The sequence below is a fragment of the Chiroxiphia lanceolata genome, chromosome 1, assembly GCF_009829145.1.
Source record: "Chiroxiphia lanceolata isolate bChiLan1 chromosome 1, bChiLan1.pri, whole genome shotgun sequence".
Taxonomy (NCBI): Eukaryota; Metazoa; Chordata; class Aves; order Passeriformes; family Pipridae; genus Chiroxiphia; species Chiroxiphia lanceolata.
The window spans coordinates 71,689,857-71,705,938 of NC_045637.1; the positions used below are offsets into that span (position 1 = coordinate 71,689,857).

General features: G+C 40.8%; 1 protein-coding gene across 1 annotated transcript in view; it reads left to right on the forward strand.

Moving 5' to 3' along the window:
• GRB10 (growth factor receptor bound protein 10) overlaps positions 1-16,082 on the forward strand; it is a 144,677-nt gene that overhangs the window by 117,890 nt on the left and 10,705 nt on the right. The window contains 9 exon segments of the mRNA XM_032682743.1: positions 2,714-2,870; positions 8,520-8,635; positions 10,617-10,691; positions 13,723-13,860; positions 14,396-14,506; positions 15,658-15,670; positions 15,673-15,714; positions 15,717-15,740; positions 15,743-15,753. Coding sequence (XP_032538634.1) covers positions 2,714-2,870; positions 8,520-8,635; positions 10,617-10,691; positions 13,723-13,860; positions 14,396-14,506; positions 15,658-15,670; positions 15,673-15,714; positions 15,717-15,740; positions 15,743-15,753 — 687 coding nt within the window.

Consider the following 16,082-nt stretch of genomic DNA (forward strand, 5'->3'; position numbering starts at 1 on the left):
AATAAGCATAAAAGACAGCTGCAGTTTCTTCCAGTGGCCATATGCCATTAAGTCTTTCTGTGCTTGGGAGCAGAAAAAAGTGTGGTGGTTGTCTTACAGCTCTCTTTTCCACCTGCACAGGCTGGAGAGGCACCTGCAGCAGAACAGCTTTGCCTCTCTTCTGGGACTTGGCATTGACAAGGATCAGGTGCAGCCTGTCCTGTATCAGTGACTTGTTCCCAGCAAAACAGCAGGGAAGGAAAAGAGGGGGTTTTGTGCCCCAGGTGTTGCAAAAGTGGCGATTGTTGTGGTGTATTCCTGATTCAAGCTCCCTTGTGAATGCTGAGGCAGCGAGCGCAGGGCTGTGCTTCTCGTGACTAATGAATGAATGATGTCACCAGGTTGCTTCCCGAGGCAGGAAATCCATCCAAAATAGTTCAGTTTCAATACAGAAAGTGGAGTTACGTGCACAGAGTAAGCTGAAAGTAGAAAGGAATTCTTTCATCACCAACTTTTTGCTTGTGTCACTCCTTTCCAGTCTATGGCTATACTACAAAAAGTAGAAGAAAAAAAAAAAGAATCCAGCAGGCGTTAGGTCCCCCCCATTCCCCACTAAAACCAAAACAAACAAAACAGCTACTTTCTGTCTTGTTGAATACTGGCTTTTCGGTGTGCTCACACGTCCAGGGAGGGAACACGAGAGCTGTGCTGCCTGCTTGCAAACCGGTGTGATGCCTGCGGGGTGTCTCAGGCATCAATCCACTCGTGTCCCCCAGTTCCACGAGCGCGTTGCCGAGTGACAGAGCGGGCCGGGACCGCTGCAGGTGTGATGTGGGGCTCTGCTGCGAAACGGGGGCTAGCAACAGAACAAAGACTTGCCCACAGGACAAAAAGCGGGGGCACCCCCACGCCCAACAAATTCCTGCGTTTGCGAGGATGCCTCTGGCTTGGCTAAGTGTTGGCAGGAGTGCAGCCGTAGCATTGTACAGCACGCATGCCTTCCCCAGAGCAGCTGGGATTCCCCCTCCTCTCCTCTCCAGAGCCCACTTCTGAAAGAGCTGGCTCATCCCTGCTGTCAGATGAAGCCGTTTCCTGAACGCGCGGGTTTGAGTCACTTGGGCTGGGATGAGGCTTTAACTCCTCCCTCACTGGGCTCGAATTTGTGCGTGGCCGGGGCACTGGCGGGCGGGGGGGTAGGGAAGGCGCCGGGCGTGCAGCGCTGCCGCCGCCCCCCTCGGTCCCAGCCCGGTGGCACCGCGGGTCCCGGAGCGGGTCCGGACGCGGGTCCGGCCCTGGCAGGAGAAGTTCAAGTGGCCAAGTTGCAGGCGGATGACATCAGCCGCGGGCAGGCCGGGCTGCGGGCGGGCTCGGCACCGGCGCCGGGGCAGCAGCACACGCGTGCCGGCCTCCCCCCGCCCCGGGGCGGCCCCAGGGGGCTCCAACGCCCCGAAGGTCGCCATAAAAAAAAATTTCCTTTGTAATTCCTTTTTCTTTTTTCCTTTTTTTTTTTTTTTTTTGGGGGGGGGGTGGGGGAGGCGGGAATAATTTGGAAGTCTGATAGTGTGTGGGAAATGATTACATCAGTCGGAGGGAGGGCTAGGATTGGTCTGCACAATGTGGTTTGATTCACTACCGCAAAGATTGCGTGTAACCCTTTGAGTGGAGCCCTGGCAGAGTTGTTTCCCTCCCCAGAAACAGTCCCCATAGCAGGGTCTACGTGACAGGTAGGGTACAGCCACCCGCTGACACCGCCGGCACCCCGAGCGCCCAGCCGCAGGCTGCACAGGGTCGGCGGAGGCAGAGAACTAACTCTCAAGAGGCAATCCCTATTTAAAATGCCATCTTGTTCTTCCGACTGCTGCCTTTTACGTGCTGTTGAGGTAAGATTTTCCATATCGAATTACCCTCCACGTTTTTGTTAGACTCTCCTTCTCGTGCTAGGATGTGGAGCATTTTAAACACAGAGTTCATTTAAATCTGGGACCTGCACGTTTTCCCAGAGAAATAATTTTGCGGCAAGTGTCTCTTGCTTGAGCAGAACAATGCAAAGAGGAAAGCATCTGTATAATTCAGGAGGTGGGGAGAAGGTTCCTGACTTGTTCTCTCATCCCCATTAATATTTAGGATGTGCAGCGTATGCACATTTGGTTTTGAACTACTTTCAGGCTAGCATCAGAAAAGAAGTCAGGGTAGGGAGAGAAATCTGTGGACTGTGCTAGGTCATTGATCCGCCGGCAAACTGCAAGTGGGACTTCCCCACATGAAACAATCAAAAGTTAGTGGGAACAAGAGAGCCATATTTAATCTTTGGGGTCTTGGCCTGCTCCTCTGTGAATGTTCAGAGGCCTCTGGGATCGCAGTGAAAATTGTGTGTGTTTGACTGGATGTGATTTCTCTCGCCCACTGTTGCCAAAGTACTCTCCTGACATTGTTTCACGTTTGCTTACCTTATGCAGCTTTATACAGAACTTCCTCTCACTTTTTCTGTGTTCGTGGTCATATTAATCCTGCTGAACCTTTGTTTAGTGCAGGGAGGTGTTGGGGAGGGGGGAGGGGAAATAGGTCTAGGGGGCATCTAGAGAAAGTGTTCTAAAGTGAATCATCCATTTCATTTGTCCTGGCTGCCAAGGTGCTTGGAACCCTCATGCCAAGAGGTTGATGCTTTTCTACAGTAGCTGTGTGGTTTGCCTATGTTCAGAGCTGTTGATCTGTAAGTGTACCCTTTATGTTGCAGGATGTAAAAGTCTTTAGTGAAGATGGAACAAGCAAAGTGGTCGAGATTCTAGCAGACATGACAGCCAGGGACCTCTGTCAGCTGCTCGTTTACAAAAGTCATTGTGTGGATGATAACAGCTGGACTCTAGTGGAGCATCACCCTCACCTAGGATTAGGTAGGGAATGGTCAAAGGGGTGGCATGGTTACCTGGGAACATAAAATATGTGTAATTCATATAAATGTGCTTCCAGACGGAACATTTTCTTTCCACTGCTTTTATTTGTACAATTAGCTTAAGTCACATACGTGCTTTCTGTGTATTACAATTTGATGTGTTAAGCGTTTAAGCCATTTTAAGTCCTCCTCTTATTTCCCATCTTCTGGGGTTTTTTTATATAAAAAAAAGAAGAATTGTCTAATCTTCACACTAGTGCACTATTGCTACCTTGCTGTGTCTGAAGCTATTGCAAATAAACAGCTTAGGCAAATTAAGCTTGATCCTTAGAGTACGGTCCTATGAAACAGCTCAGCTCATCACCAGCTGGGAGACCTGGGTGAACAAACTCAGCTTTGCATACCTACAGTAATGCTTATGAAAGCTAGACATGCTGAGGTGGGGGAGGGGGTTGGCTAAACTTGACTTCAGGCAGGGAAAAAATGGTGGCACCACCCGCAAATCCATGGGCAATTTCTGGACCAGCAGTGGCATCTGCTCTCCAGGCAGCAGCTCCTCCACCTGACTGAAATTAAGGTGTCATGGTTACAGTTTCAAGAAGGCAGCAAGAGGAAGAACCGTGGGGAATTAAATAACACCGTGAATTGGTTTAATTACAGTACCTGAAAGGATCTCATGTTATTCAGTCTTGCTTTTCCTGTTTTTTTGTGGCACTGATTAGTTGCAGGGTTCTGCTATGCAGCTTGCAACTGCATATCACTCAGGTAACACTATCTATAATTCTACGTTGCATAATAATGCTTTAGACAGTGTAGCATTTGGGGTATTAGTCAATATCCTTCACGGGAAATTTTTTTCTAAAAAATAGGAAGACAAATCATAAGCTGTGATCCCCACCATTGGAATTGTGAATGCTATCTGTAGCTAACAGAGGGATTTTTATGTCTAAAAATGTAATTCCGAACCCTTACAAATAAAAAAAGGAAACTATTTGCTGGAAATGTAATGCCCTAAACCAATACTGTTAAATGCTAATAAATGCACTGCTCTGCAGACCAACACTTAAAAAAAACCCCAAACCCATAGGATATCCTGATTGTTTAATGGTTTTATTATCTCTCCTAATGTAGAATATATGAAAAAATTAAGATTAAATACTCACTGGAATATGTCTAAGATATACTTTCAGTTCTGAGGACACAGGACAAGAGGTGAAGAATTAAGATATAAATTACAGAACCTTTATCTCTGTAGTTTAATATGCCACATGCGCTTCTAAAAAACCTTTACAAATTTTCAGTTTTATCAATGCTCATTAAACTACCAGGCTCTCTTTTTCTATATTCTTTTTCCCATCATTGCTGATTACCAAGGTATTGTGTAAACAGAAGCCTTCTCCTTTGTAACCAACATCCTTCTCCTGCCAGATTCATTCAATGATGCCACAATTCAGTGTTTGTGACATCACAATAGCTTCCATGGTGACTAATTGTGCTGTCAAACTCTGGTGTGTGACATCTCTGAATGAATCGGGCAGGGGGCTGATTAGGAAATCAAAAGCTTCTGTTTACACACAAATAACTTGGTAATTAACAATGATGGGAAAAGAGCAAGATACTTATCGGGCTGCATTTATATACATGGGGACCTGCCTGCTTTGGACCTCTGTTTCACACTGAAGCACAAAGCGGGCCCCCAGAGAAGCGGGGTGTGCAGGTTGGAGCTTCAGCAGCCACCAAACTTTGTTCCACAGGGACTGCTCCAGGGCTGTCCTCTGTATGCCATGCAGTAGATCTGTGTGAAAAGTAATGCAGCCTTTTGGGGTATAAATCAACCAAACAAAGAAGAAAAGCATTTAAAGAATCAAAAAAGATATAATTATACAGATTTCACATACTTGAAAGGACCTGGACATAAAAGAGAATAAATGAGTTCATTTAACGGGAGACAACTTCATCAGGTTTCTTATGTTTGGGGTCCAAAGTATCCACTATGACATAATCAGTAAAAATTAAATACCAACTTTAATGCTTCTACCAATTTTTGGTTGCAGTTTGAATTTTGTATTACTTGGCTGCTTATTTCTGCTTCTATGAAGCTTAAATGCTACCCTGTATTTCAGAGACTGTCAGATCAAGGTCTGCATCCTAGGTGAATTTATCAGGTGTCTGATGTTCCATATTTTTTTCTCTAGATATAAGATTGCTAGTATAAGTATGAAACAATGGTGTGTGAAAAGAAATATGATTTAAGAGTAGTGAGAATTCTGTGTTCCCAGAAGACATTATTTCTTACACAATACATCCTTGCTGACTTAATGCTGTAGGTGCTAATCTTGAAGCCCACCAAAAGAGAGGAGTTCCTTCATTTAGTTCACTATCTTTTTTTTTTATCTTGACCTTGCCTAATACTACTTTCCAAAAGAGTTCAGTTTGCAGAACCAGTTCATCTTTTTACCATTGGGCAGACTGAGGACAAGATCAAATTTTTGAAGCCAGCTGCATATTTATCATTGCAGTGGTCTTCTAGGTCCCACTTTGTAAGGAACCCTCACCTGACTCTTTACTGTGCACGCGTAGTCAAGTGTATTCCAAATAACATGCGTGCTTGCAAATCGCTTCAAACAACTATTGGACTGCACAAAGTATTTGTGTTCACACTAGAGGCACAGGTGTGACAATTTGACCTCAGAAGGTATTAGATTTGACATTTAAAATGTGGTCCCTGCTACACTCTACCACTAGTATCTTTAGCGCTTTGTGGTCAAGATTTAAGCAGTCTGTGAAACTCGAATTGGTCCCGTTATTTCATTTGCTACTAGAAGTACACCTAACCTGTTCATAAAATGTGGTATTCTCCTTATGTGCTTCTTCGTGCTTAAGTATCATTAATTTAGGATGGGGATGGAGATCTCTGTATTGGATATTAGCAGAAATAATAATGATGAAGACACATAGACATGTGTCTAGACACCGAAAGAATCCCTACCTACAAACCTAATTTTTCCAGCTGCAGAATTGACTATGCATCCTATTAAATATAGTTGAACCAGGAAAGAAAAGTAGTAAGGCTCTGAAATATGTGAGGGTTAGAAGAAAGCGTTGTTGCAGTTTTGTACATAGATTTTTTTGTTTACATGCCTTAATATGAATGAATTAAAAGTGGAACAGTTAGACACAGCCCACACAGGGAGGGCTATTTCATATGGGGGTCCACTTGTCATTTGTAGTGATTCTCTATATGGGAATTTAGGGCCATGCCTGTGAGTTGTTTACGATGGAATCATCCAGCTCCTCCTCCCATCTTGTATCACTGCTACAGTTTTGTAGAATTTTTGATAACAATACAGAGCAATCGGGGGGGGGTGGTCGGCAGGGGACTGGGCAAGCCTGTTCTTCTAGGAAGTGTGCAGAGGAGACTGAATGGAGCCTATCAGATAAACTGAAAGGACACATTTCTGGTCACTTCAGCAGCAATGCCACTTGAAGACAGACTGACCTATTGAACTTAGCAGGCTGACATCTGTGTGTCTAGTTTTGTAGCAGGAAGCTCAAAGCAGGGCTGAGGCTGAGTTGCTGGTGTGTCAAGTGGTGGTTCATCCCATTTGTACTAACCAACTGCAAATTACCCAAGACTTTCCAGGTGTACAACTCCTATGAAGTAGTAGCAAACTGACCAGGACTAGCTTCCTTTTTACATGTACCTGTTATGAAATGCTGTACCTTTTCTCCAAGATGGCTTTTACCATCAAAACAAAAATATAAACATTATATTATGGGGGAGTATTACCACAGAATCTGAAAAGGTTCTTGATTTAGTAACAGAATACATGTCAGTTGTCTAAAGCATATAAGAAACAGGCACTGAGTATATTTACAGAAACTCACCATTGAAATACAAAATCACTTGACAAATGGTCATCTATATTGCATTTCCTCAGAACAGAATGAACTATTTGTCCCTGCCCTTAGGTGAGCCATTTTCAGTGCATTAGGAGAGCAAAGAGCACAACTTTGTGTGGTCACAGAAGCAGACAGTAACAGAACACGTGGTCTTTTGGGGTTCATACTGTGATAAAGTTTCATACCAATGTAATTAAATGTTTTCTGGAGGAAACATAATGTAAAAAAACAGACCCTCCACCCTCATTGGCCCACAGTCCTCATCACAAAGTGAAGGAGATTTATTAAGTTGCTTAAAACCACGATAGTAGCAACAGATCAGAAATACCTGAAATTTCACCCGTGAAGCCCCTAAATAATGTACAGGTTTAGGTGATGAATGCTGAGGTGGTGAAAAACGTCCTTCCTTAACAGTCACCAGTGAAAGCATTGTCACTCACATTAGTCAAAGAATACCCCTTAAAAGTGATGTTATGGCTGATGCACTGGAGCAGCCCACTATGGAAATTTTTCGATGTTAATCCCTGGAAAACACAATCTGTAGCAAGGCTGGGCATTGCAAATGCACAGTAAATGCTGAAGTCATCAATGAGCTGGTGATGACTGACAACCTAAATGCAGGTGAAAGAGACAATGGGATCATTGACATCGGTTAAATTTTCAATCAAAGAACATACATTAATCTGCTAAATTCAATAATTAACATTCAAGAGCTTACTCTTCCTGAGATGCCAATGACTGCTTGCTTTCTATCCTGAAAACACCCCAAGAGCTTGGGTGGCACCCTGACGTTTCTAACTGTAGGAGTGCAACACAAAGTAGGTAAGAGACTCTCCAAACTTCTTTGGTCAGCAAGTCACAGGCATTTTGTTTAAAGCTTTGCAAAAGTTATGTTTTGCTTGACCTAATTTTTTAACTTTGTATTATATAAGGGATGAAAGCACTGACTAGTTAAAACTTTTGAAAAATACCTAAATATTTTCATGGAAACTTCTGAAGACTTGCCAAGATAATGAGTTCATTAAGTAGTGCACACTAAACAGTTGCCTTCTTTCGAGTTACTGCTTTCAGTGAATTGGATTTGTTAAGCTATCTGTTCATGCTTTGATGTGCCATTCTTTTGACCAGAGAAGTGGTGGTTATGGGGAGTTACCTTGTAACCAAATCTAGAGCAGAAAATTGCCCTGTCATGTGTACAAAACGTTTGTCTCTGTCAGTATTCCTGTAAAGTAGATCCTGTGACCTCTTTCATAATAAACCCCATTGTCTAGCATCTACAATAAAGGCCTGAAGTTCACCTTGAAATGAACTGGTTTTATAGAGTGTGATCAAATAGGACACTGTATTTCTGTGATAGTTCAAGACCTAACAGTGGCCTTTCTGTAGCTTTTTTTCCCCTTAAACCTGTCCACCTTGCCAGTCCCACTGCGTACAACCAACACAGAGTTTTGTCTTTATCATTTAAGCTTCTGCACACAAAAGAAATATATTCCTTTTGAGAAAATCTGTGTTTATGAAGCCCTGATATAGGAAATCTTTGAAGAACACTGCCATATAATGTTAAACTTTGTAATACTTTACAAAGTAAAGCATTGCTTCATGGCAATGTGGTTTGAAAGCTAGAATGTGTTTTGCTGATTTCTTAAGAGGTAATGGAATTACACTGGGTTGTTTTACTCCTATTCTTAGTTGATCTCTCTCCTTCTGCTTGTTGGCTGTATGTTAACATCATGTTCTTTTTCCACAGAGAGGTGCTTGGAAGATCATGAGCTCATTGTTCAAGTTGAATCCACAATGGGAAGTGAAAGTAAATTTTTGTTCAGGAAGAATTATGCAAAATATGAATTTTTCAAAAATCCCATGGTGAGTCTCATTACTTAGGTGTTTACACCACAGAGGGATGGATTGCAATAACATTGCTGGGCATTATTATGTCTTAAACATCTATTATTAAAAAAAAAAAGGCAACCAACTAACAGAATTCTTTCCGAAGAAATTTTAACCAATGTTTAAATTCCTTTTACTCTCCTCCCAGCTTAAAAACCTCAAGTGTTTTCAAGTTACCAAATATACTTGTTTCAAAATGTCTGTTGCTGTATTGGAGGGTGACCAAGACAGGGAAATCTTGGTTGGTTTAAGAAAAACAATCAGAAGTGCAATTTACTCATCATCTTAAAAGTTACTTGATTTGAAGCAAATTGATTGCATAGCATGCAGTATCCAAACCTTCTAATTTCTGACAGTAAAAGCAAAACCCCTCTGGGTAACCCCTAAAGCACGTACTACATACGAGGAATTTCCAGTTTATGTATATTGAACATTGTTTCACCTATGGCTGTGTTTTTTGCTAGTGTGCTCTGCCTCCCTTACTTATCATAGTAGCTTGCCCTCTTTATGTCCTCATGTATATCCATGGTTGAAAAGTATTGTATGTCATCACTACTTATTCCTGTATTTGTAAGATCCTTTGAACATCATAATTTTAAACTAGCTACTGTGTAACTGCATATCTGGGGATGACTTTTCGCATTTTATCTAAACAATTAAGTTGGAACAGACTGTTGATGTGAAACAATATCAGCTGGTGTAACCCATCATGATAGCTGAAAAAACATAACCTAGAGGTGGTTAGGTAAGAAGAGATTTTGGGTCAGTCAGGCATTTGTGAGGTGAGAAGAAAAAAGATACACGAGATCACATGTAAACTCATTGCTGAAGTAACTACAGATGATAAACTCATTCATTTTTCTCATAGATACTAATGCACAGTTGCTGCATCCTCACACATGTGCTTGCACATACATTTGTCATCTGCCAGTGCTTGTTTCAGAGTCTGTGCCTTGACTTACTGTGTGAAACATTTCTGTGCATGGAGTGTTCATAAGTTTTCACTTCTGTTGATCTTACCATCTGATAACCCGTGAACATCTGAGTGTTGTATAGAAGTTTTGGTATCATAGGAGCTAGCACACTGGTTTCATGTGGTCTATTTTAATTAATAACAGAGCATGGGAGTAAAACCCAGAATGCTTGGCATTCAGTCCCAGGCTCCTGCAATCACAGAATAAATAATTCTTTTGGTGTAAGAATGCGAAGGCTCCCTATCTGTTGCATTAGCTGTTGCCATATGGCACTGTTTCTACTCAAGAGAGGCTTGTAAATGTTAGCTTTCATAACTCATTGTGCAGCTTACCTGGCAGAAGGGTGATTCCTCTTCAGTCCTTCTCTTTATGCCCTAAAGACTTGAAATTTATATTGCCCGAAGAGTAACAAATGTTCTAAACTGGAAATGTTTTTGTTGTGATTCATCTTGTTATAATCAGTCATTCTTTTATTTCAGTCATTTCTGCATGTCTCCATGCTTCAAATAATGTTTAAAAATTTCAAGAATGACTTCATATCATTGCTGTGTATAGTAAATGCACTGTACCAAATTATATAAGCATTTTAAAACATATCAAGTGAAAGGGGAACTGGAGGATCAAGTCTGAAGTCAAGTCATTGATGCACTAAGTAAGAAATCACTGCATATTCAACCTGCAGGACCATTCATCCTGTCCTTTCCAAGAAAGTAGAGGCTGTTAGCAATCCCCAAAGCCATGAAATGGTGTATATCAGATATTTTAAAAACCCACAATCTGTCTGCATGGGCATCTGGTGAGCAGAAGGAAGCGAAGAACTGCACTTGAAGGCCCTTGTATTACTTTCTCTCTCAGGGGATCTCCAAATTGATTTAATAGTGATAGTTCCAAAAAACGAATGACTGGAAGAAAATTTCACTAGTTTTGTGTAAGAGTGTTCACATACAAAGTGACTTCCAATTGTCTTCTCTTTTTTTGTCTAGAATTTCTTTCCAGAGCAAATGGTTGCCTGGTGCCAGCAAACAAACGGCAGTATCCCACAGTCACAACTTCTGCAGGTACTGTAAATTATCTGTATGGATAAAAAAAGTTTGGAGCTGGAGGAGGGAGGTTGAGAGGAAGGAAGAGAGAATTCAAGTGTCTGGAAAGAGTTATTCAGAGAAAGACCAGTTAGCATATGGTGCTAATGTTGAAAATGTCTGACAAAGATCTTACCCGGTGGCATTGAGGTGTAAACACAAAGTATTCATAGCTATGTTCACATATACTTGTTCCATTAATACTCACTCTGTGGGTATCTGGTTTGGCCACCCAATGTTGCTCCAAAAACAGTCTTGGCAGATATATTTCTAGGAAAACAAACACCCCTTTTATAAAAAGCAGAACAGAAGTACTCTTCTATACTCCACATCATAGCACAGGAGAAAGTGTAAAAATGCATCTTGATATTAGAAGATGAGTTTGAGATGATGAGAGGTTTTGCTTTTACTTTTTACGTCCCATGTTTGCGCCTGTCAAGAATTAACAATAAGGACCAACTTTCCCATGGTTCAGCCAACTAGCTGCTTTTTTGTATAGAAAAATAATGCCCTAAGAAGTAAGTGCAAGTAGAAATTTGTATATAGTATTTGCATAGTAATCCCATTTTAAGATTCCCAGATTAAATTACAGGGGTGTGTACCTTATGCATATGTGTTGGTAGAGTTGTGTAATCTCCATGGTAGTGGCATGTGTGCTGCATTTATACTGAAGTTCTGATGTCGCTGTAGAGCTTCTTGCTTGCTCATGAAGGAACCATGGTGGTGGCACAGTTAGTTGGCCTTTAAGGATGGTGCTGAAGAGCGGGTTACCTCTCTGATCAGCAACTGATTCTCTTAAAATCTCTCAATTTTAGTGCTGCAATCTAAACCTCATAGTCTAAATCTTTTAATTTCAGTTGTTTCCTCAAACTGGGGTCATTTAACTCAAGACACTCAATTCAAAACACAGTTTATTCAAAGAGTGCTGTATTAAGAGTATAAGGTCATGGTACCTGGAAGAGAGTGACACGAGTACCAGGCAAATTATAAAGCAGAAGGCACAAATATATGAAGAACGTATACATACAAATAACTGATTTTAGCTTGACTTCTGTCATTTTGCATGTTTGCAAATATGCACTGACTCTCTCTTTGAAGACAACAAGTTTCCACTGACTTTTGAAACAGTGCGCTCATTTTGTCCCGTAACCATATCAAAGTCCGTTAAATTCTGGTACCATGTTCACTGAGAAGAATTTAAAGCGTTAGCATCCGCTCTCAGCTGGAAAACAAACAAACAACAAAAAATCAATCCAATTTACGGAATTAAAAATGAAAGTCACAAGCAATGAGGTTGTAATCAGGAACCAAAACTGTCATGGATTGGCATCGCCACAGACTGGTAGGAAGAGAGGTGTTCATATCTTGGACCCTTTTCCTGTAGTGTAAGTAGAGAATTGAGTTTGTTTGTTAATACAAGCAGCAGGACTCCCTAAAAGAGTAAGACGTTCTTGAAAATAGAAAAGTTTTGATCCTAGGGTAATTTGAGTGGTAGCAAAAGGAAAACCTTACAACCTCTTGAGATACGAGAATTTTCTTCTGGGAAGGCTCACTTAGGTGCAGTCCTGGAGAAGCAAAAGTCATGGGGGTTAACAACATGAGAAGGGGAGGAAAAGAGGATAAGTATATTCTCTCTGTTTCATTGTTTAACCATAAAAGAACAATATTCCTTAAAGTCTTTATAGTGAATATTCCTTTTCTTTAAAAAACCCATACAACTGTTTTTCAGAATTCAGTGGCAGCTGTAATTATTGAAGCCTAGTAGTTATTAAACATGTTGCATCTGAGGCCCACCTTAAACACTGAGCAATTCTACTGTATTTAATTACATGTAGAACAGGAAGAATATTAAATATCATCTCATTATATCATATACTGTATTAAGAGCTAGTGTTTTTAGTCTTAAGAATAGCAGGATCTGTTTTCCCTAGTCTCAACCTGGCTGAGATACGCAAAAAACCTGCATCTTAGTTTACTTTTCTTTTATCTGACTGGACAAAAGGAACATATCTGCTTTTTGTTTTTCCCTTTCACAGCTGAGAAGTGGATTCATAGTACAAATAGCAGGAAAATTTTTCCATGCTGTTAGATGAGATGAGAAGGAGGAATGGGAAAAAATAGCTTTTAATTCTGATCCAGGGCACTTATTTTTGGTTTGTTTCCTGGGGCATTGTCCACCAAATAACACCAAAGCACAACTTTGAAGACTTGCAGAGGCATCTAGCCAAACAGGTTTATGCATTTTTCTTATAATGTTGAATTTATTAAATTTGGTAATTTGACTTACTTGAGCAAGCCCTCTGTCATTTAAACATCTGGCCCATAGTAATAAGGGAGCAATCCATCAATTCTCCTACCATAATTAAATGCTTGCTTCCTGTGATATATCACAAATCAAATTATTCCGTATGTGGTCCTCTCTTATGTCAAGAACTTAAATGCTTCTGAATCTTGAAGTCTGGTATAATTGCTGGCACTTATTTGACTGCTCTACATTCATTTTCAATTAATATTCTGTGTCTGCTATACCTCTTGTCTTGGGACAACTTAAATGCCAGAAATCCTGAAACAGGCTCTTCCCTTTCATAAACTTTATGATAAAGACAGAGATTTTGGCCAATATTTCCAAGTTAGACAATTGCCAAAATTGCTGTGAGAAGGTGTTATTTTAAGAATTAATAGGCTTACTTCCTCTCCCTTCGGGCAAGTGCTAAGAAGAATGGGGATACAGAGAAATGCTTAGCTTTTTGGGAGATATAAGTATTGACAGAGAGAATAGGAAGATGTCAGTGGTGGAGGAGATAGCTAGGTAGATGAAATGGGAGGAGCAGGAATTTCCATTTTGGCCATAAATCAGATTAACACATCTGGGTCAGTTAAGCCTAGTGTGAAACTGCACCTCAAATCAGCAAAGTGATTTGCTGTTTACCTCTCTGGTCTGGAAATATAGTGACAATTTTATAATCCATCCATAGGATATGATCTTCATTTACATTTTTCTCTCCAACAGAACTTTTTAAACTCCAGTAGCTGCCCTGAAATTCAAGGTTTCTTGCATGTGAAAGAGCTGGGTAGGAAATCATGGAAGAAACTGTACGTATGTTTGAGGAGATCAGGACTTTATTGTTCTACAAAAGGAACTTCAAAGGTAAGTTTAAAGAAGAAGTTGCACAGTACTAGCATGTGAAAAACATTTTCTTCTTTACAGTGGGCAGTTTTTTTGCTGGTTTTTAAATATCTCCACACAGTGTTCCCTGTTTTTATGCCATAGAAAAGGATAAGTAAGCCATGATCAAAAGACAGTCAAGCCTGGGCTCTCAATGCGTGAACATAGCCATATAGTTCGTTATAAATAAAACCAAACTAGCCAGGCAACATCATTGTGGCTACTGAAGTTGTGCTAACCTTCAGATTCCTCTGGAGCAATGTAATAGGTTATGCCATTTTTAATGTGATGTGTTTGCATAAGTATAGTATTTTGTAAGCTTCCTGTATCAAGCACCTTCTGTTGGTAGGCTGCTATTCAAGAGGTGACAGCGCTATGTCCACTTGAGGTTGCCGGGGAGAGGAACAGTATTCGTACACTGCCCTCTGTTGGAGGCCGGGCTGGAGAGACTGCAAAGCTTGCACAAGATCTTCCAAAACCTTACACTTACCTGTGATAAAACACGTTATTTCCCCAGGAGCCAAGACATTTGCAATTGTTGGCTGACCTGGAAGACAGCAATATCTTCTCATTGATAGCAGGCAAGAAGTTGTACAGTGCACCTGCAGAGTATGGATTTTGTATAAAGGTAAATCTCATTGAGTTCTTCCAAAGTTCCAGATGGTGTTGGTAGCTCAGAGTCACCCCAACCCGCAGCTAAATGGGATTGTGTCTAAAACTCTGCAAGCCTTTCTGTCATGAGGACTTGATCTTTAACATCTTTCATTTGGCAGGCATGTCCTGTGAATCTTATCATCATTTTATGAGACATTTTTAACATTTTATCTGGTGCTCCTTTGGTTTGGGAAATTTCTGTGCAAGGGCAGCTCACTGCTGAAGCATAGTGTGCCTGCGAGGTGGCCTTGGTTCACCTCACAGATGAAAACTTTTTCCAAGTACTCTAATTGAATAGAAAAAGTTTCTGTGGACAGTGAGCACCAAAATTATACAGCAACAAAGGATCAAGCTCTGATGGGTAGTAATTTTATCATTATTATGGGCCAGAGGTTGCCTTTATTTAAAGAGGAAGATTGTCTTGGAAAATGAAAATAAGAAGTAGCAGTTGCCTTGAAATTATTTAAAACTGTTGTGCTGATAGACTGATTTGGACAGTATTTCTAAACTTTGAAAAGTGTAATTTTCTGAGAAAGAAAATAGGCTGAACTGATTTTATTGACAGCAGTGAACTAGTCTCCTTCCTACCAGCCATTCCAGAGCAAGACAATAAGGGTTGCATCAAAGAGACTGGCAGCAGGACTGATCCACAGCCAGTTATGGAAACTTTCGTCCTTCATCTCAAAAATAGGAGCTTATAAAAACTTCTCACAGATTTGGAAAAAAAAAAACAACAAACCAACAAAAACCCACCGTAACACCAAATCCAACAAAACTAATGCCCTGGTTTGGTTGTAGCATGGCCTGAGTACCTTGTTCCTATAAACTGCCAGAACTGCAGGTTATTTCAAACATAGCATCATAGAATATCCTGAGTTGGAAGGGACCCTCAAGGAGTCTAACTCCTGAAGTCAGAAGTCACCAACATTTATCTGCTAGACCCAACTGAGACAGTGATTTCTTTCAAAGCATGCTCAGCCTCTCCTGAGCTTTAATTCAGAGTGGTGTGAGCTTTTTCTGCTAGTTCTTAAGATTAATACTGCACCTGACTTTACTCTGCAGTAAACTTAATTGTGCTGTTGGTTTTCTATTGAATGTAGCTGACTTCCCTCTAACACTTTAAAGCCCAACAGAGTGAGAAAGAAACTAAGGAACTGAGGTTGTTATGTGCTGAAGATGAGCAAAGCGGACGTGCTGGATGACTGCCTTCGACTCCTCAAGGTATCTAATAATCTCTTCTACTTGTGCAAGGCTACTCTAGAGTTAAATTGCATTTGTTACTTTGTTCATGAGAAATTACCTACGTTATTAAATGTCGTCTGTTCCAAAACAATACAGATAAGAGCAAATGCCAGGCAGGCCTGCCCTACCTAAGATTTTAGCACAGGACTGAGCTCTATTCTTCCACATATGAATCGAGTATAATTTAGTTTTGGATCCAAATTTGAGATATGTGAATGAAGTCAAAATACCTGAAAAGTATTTGCAAGTTATCATAAAGCTAAAGAAAATGTTTTGATAATGGTAAGTGGTTCTCCTAACTAGAACAG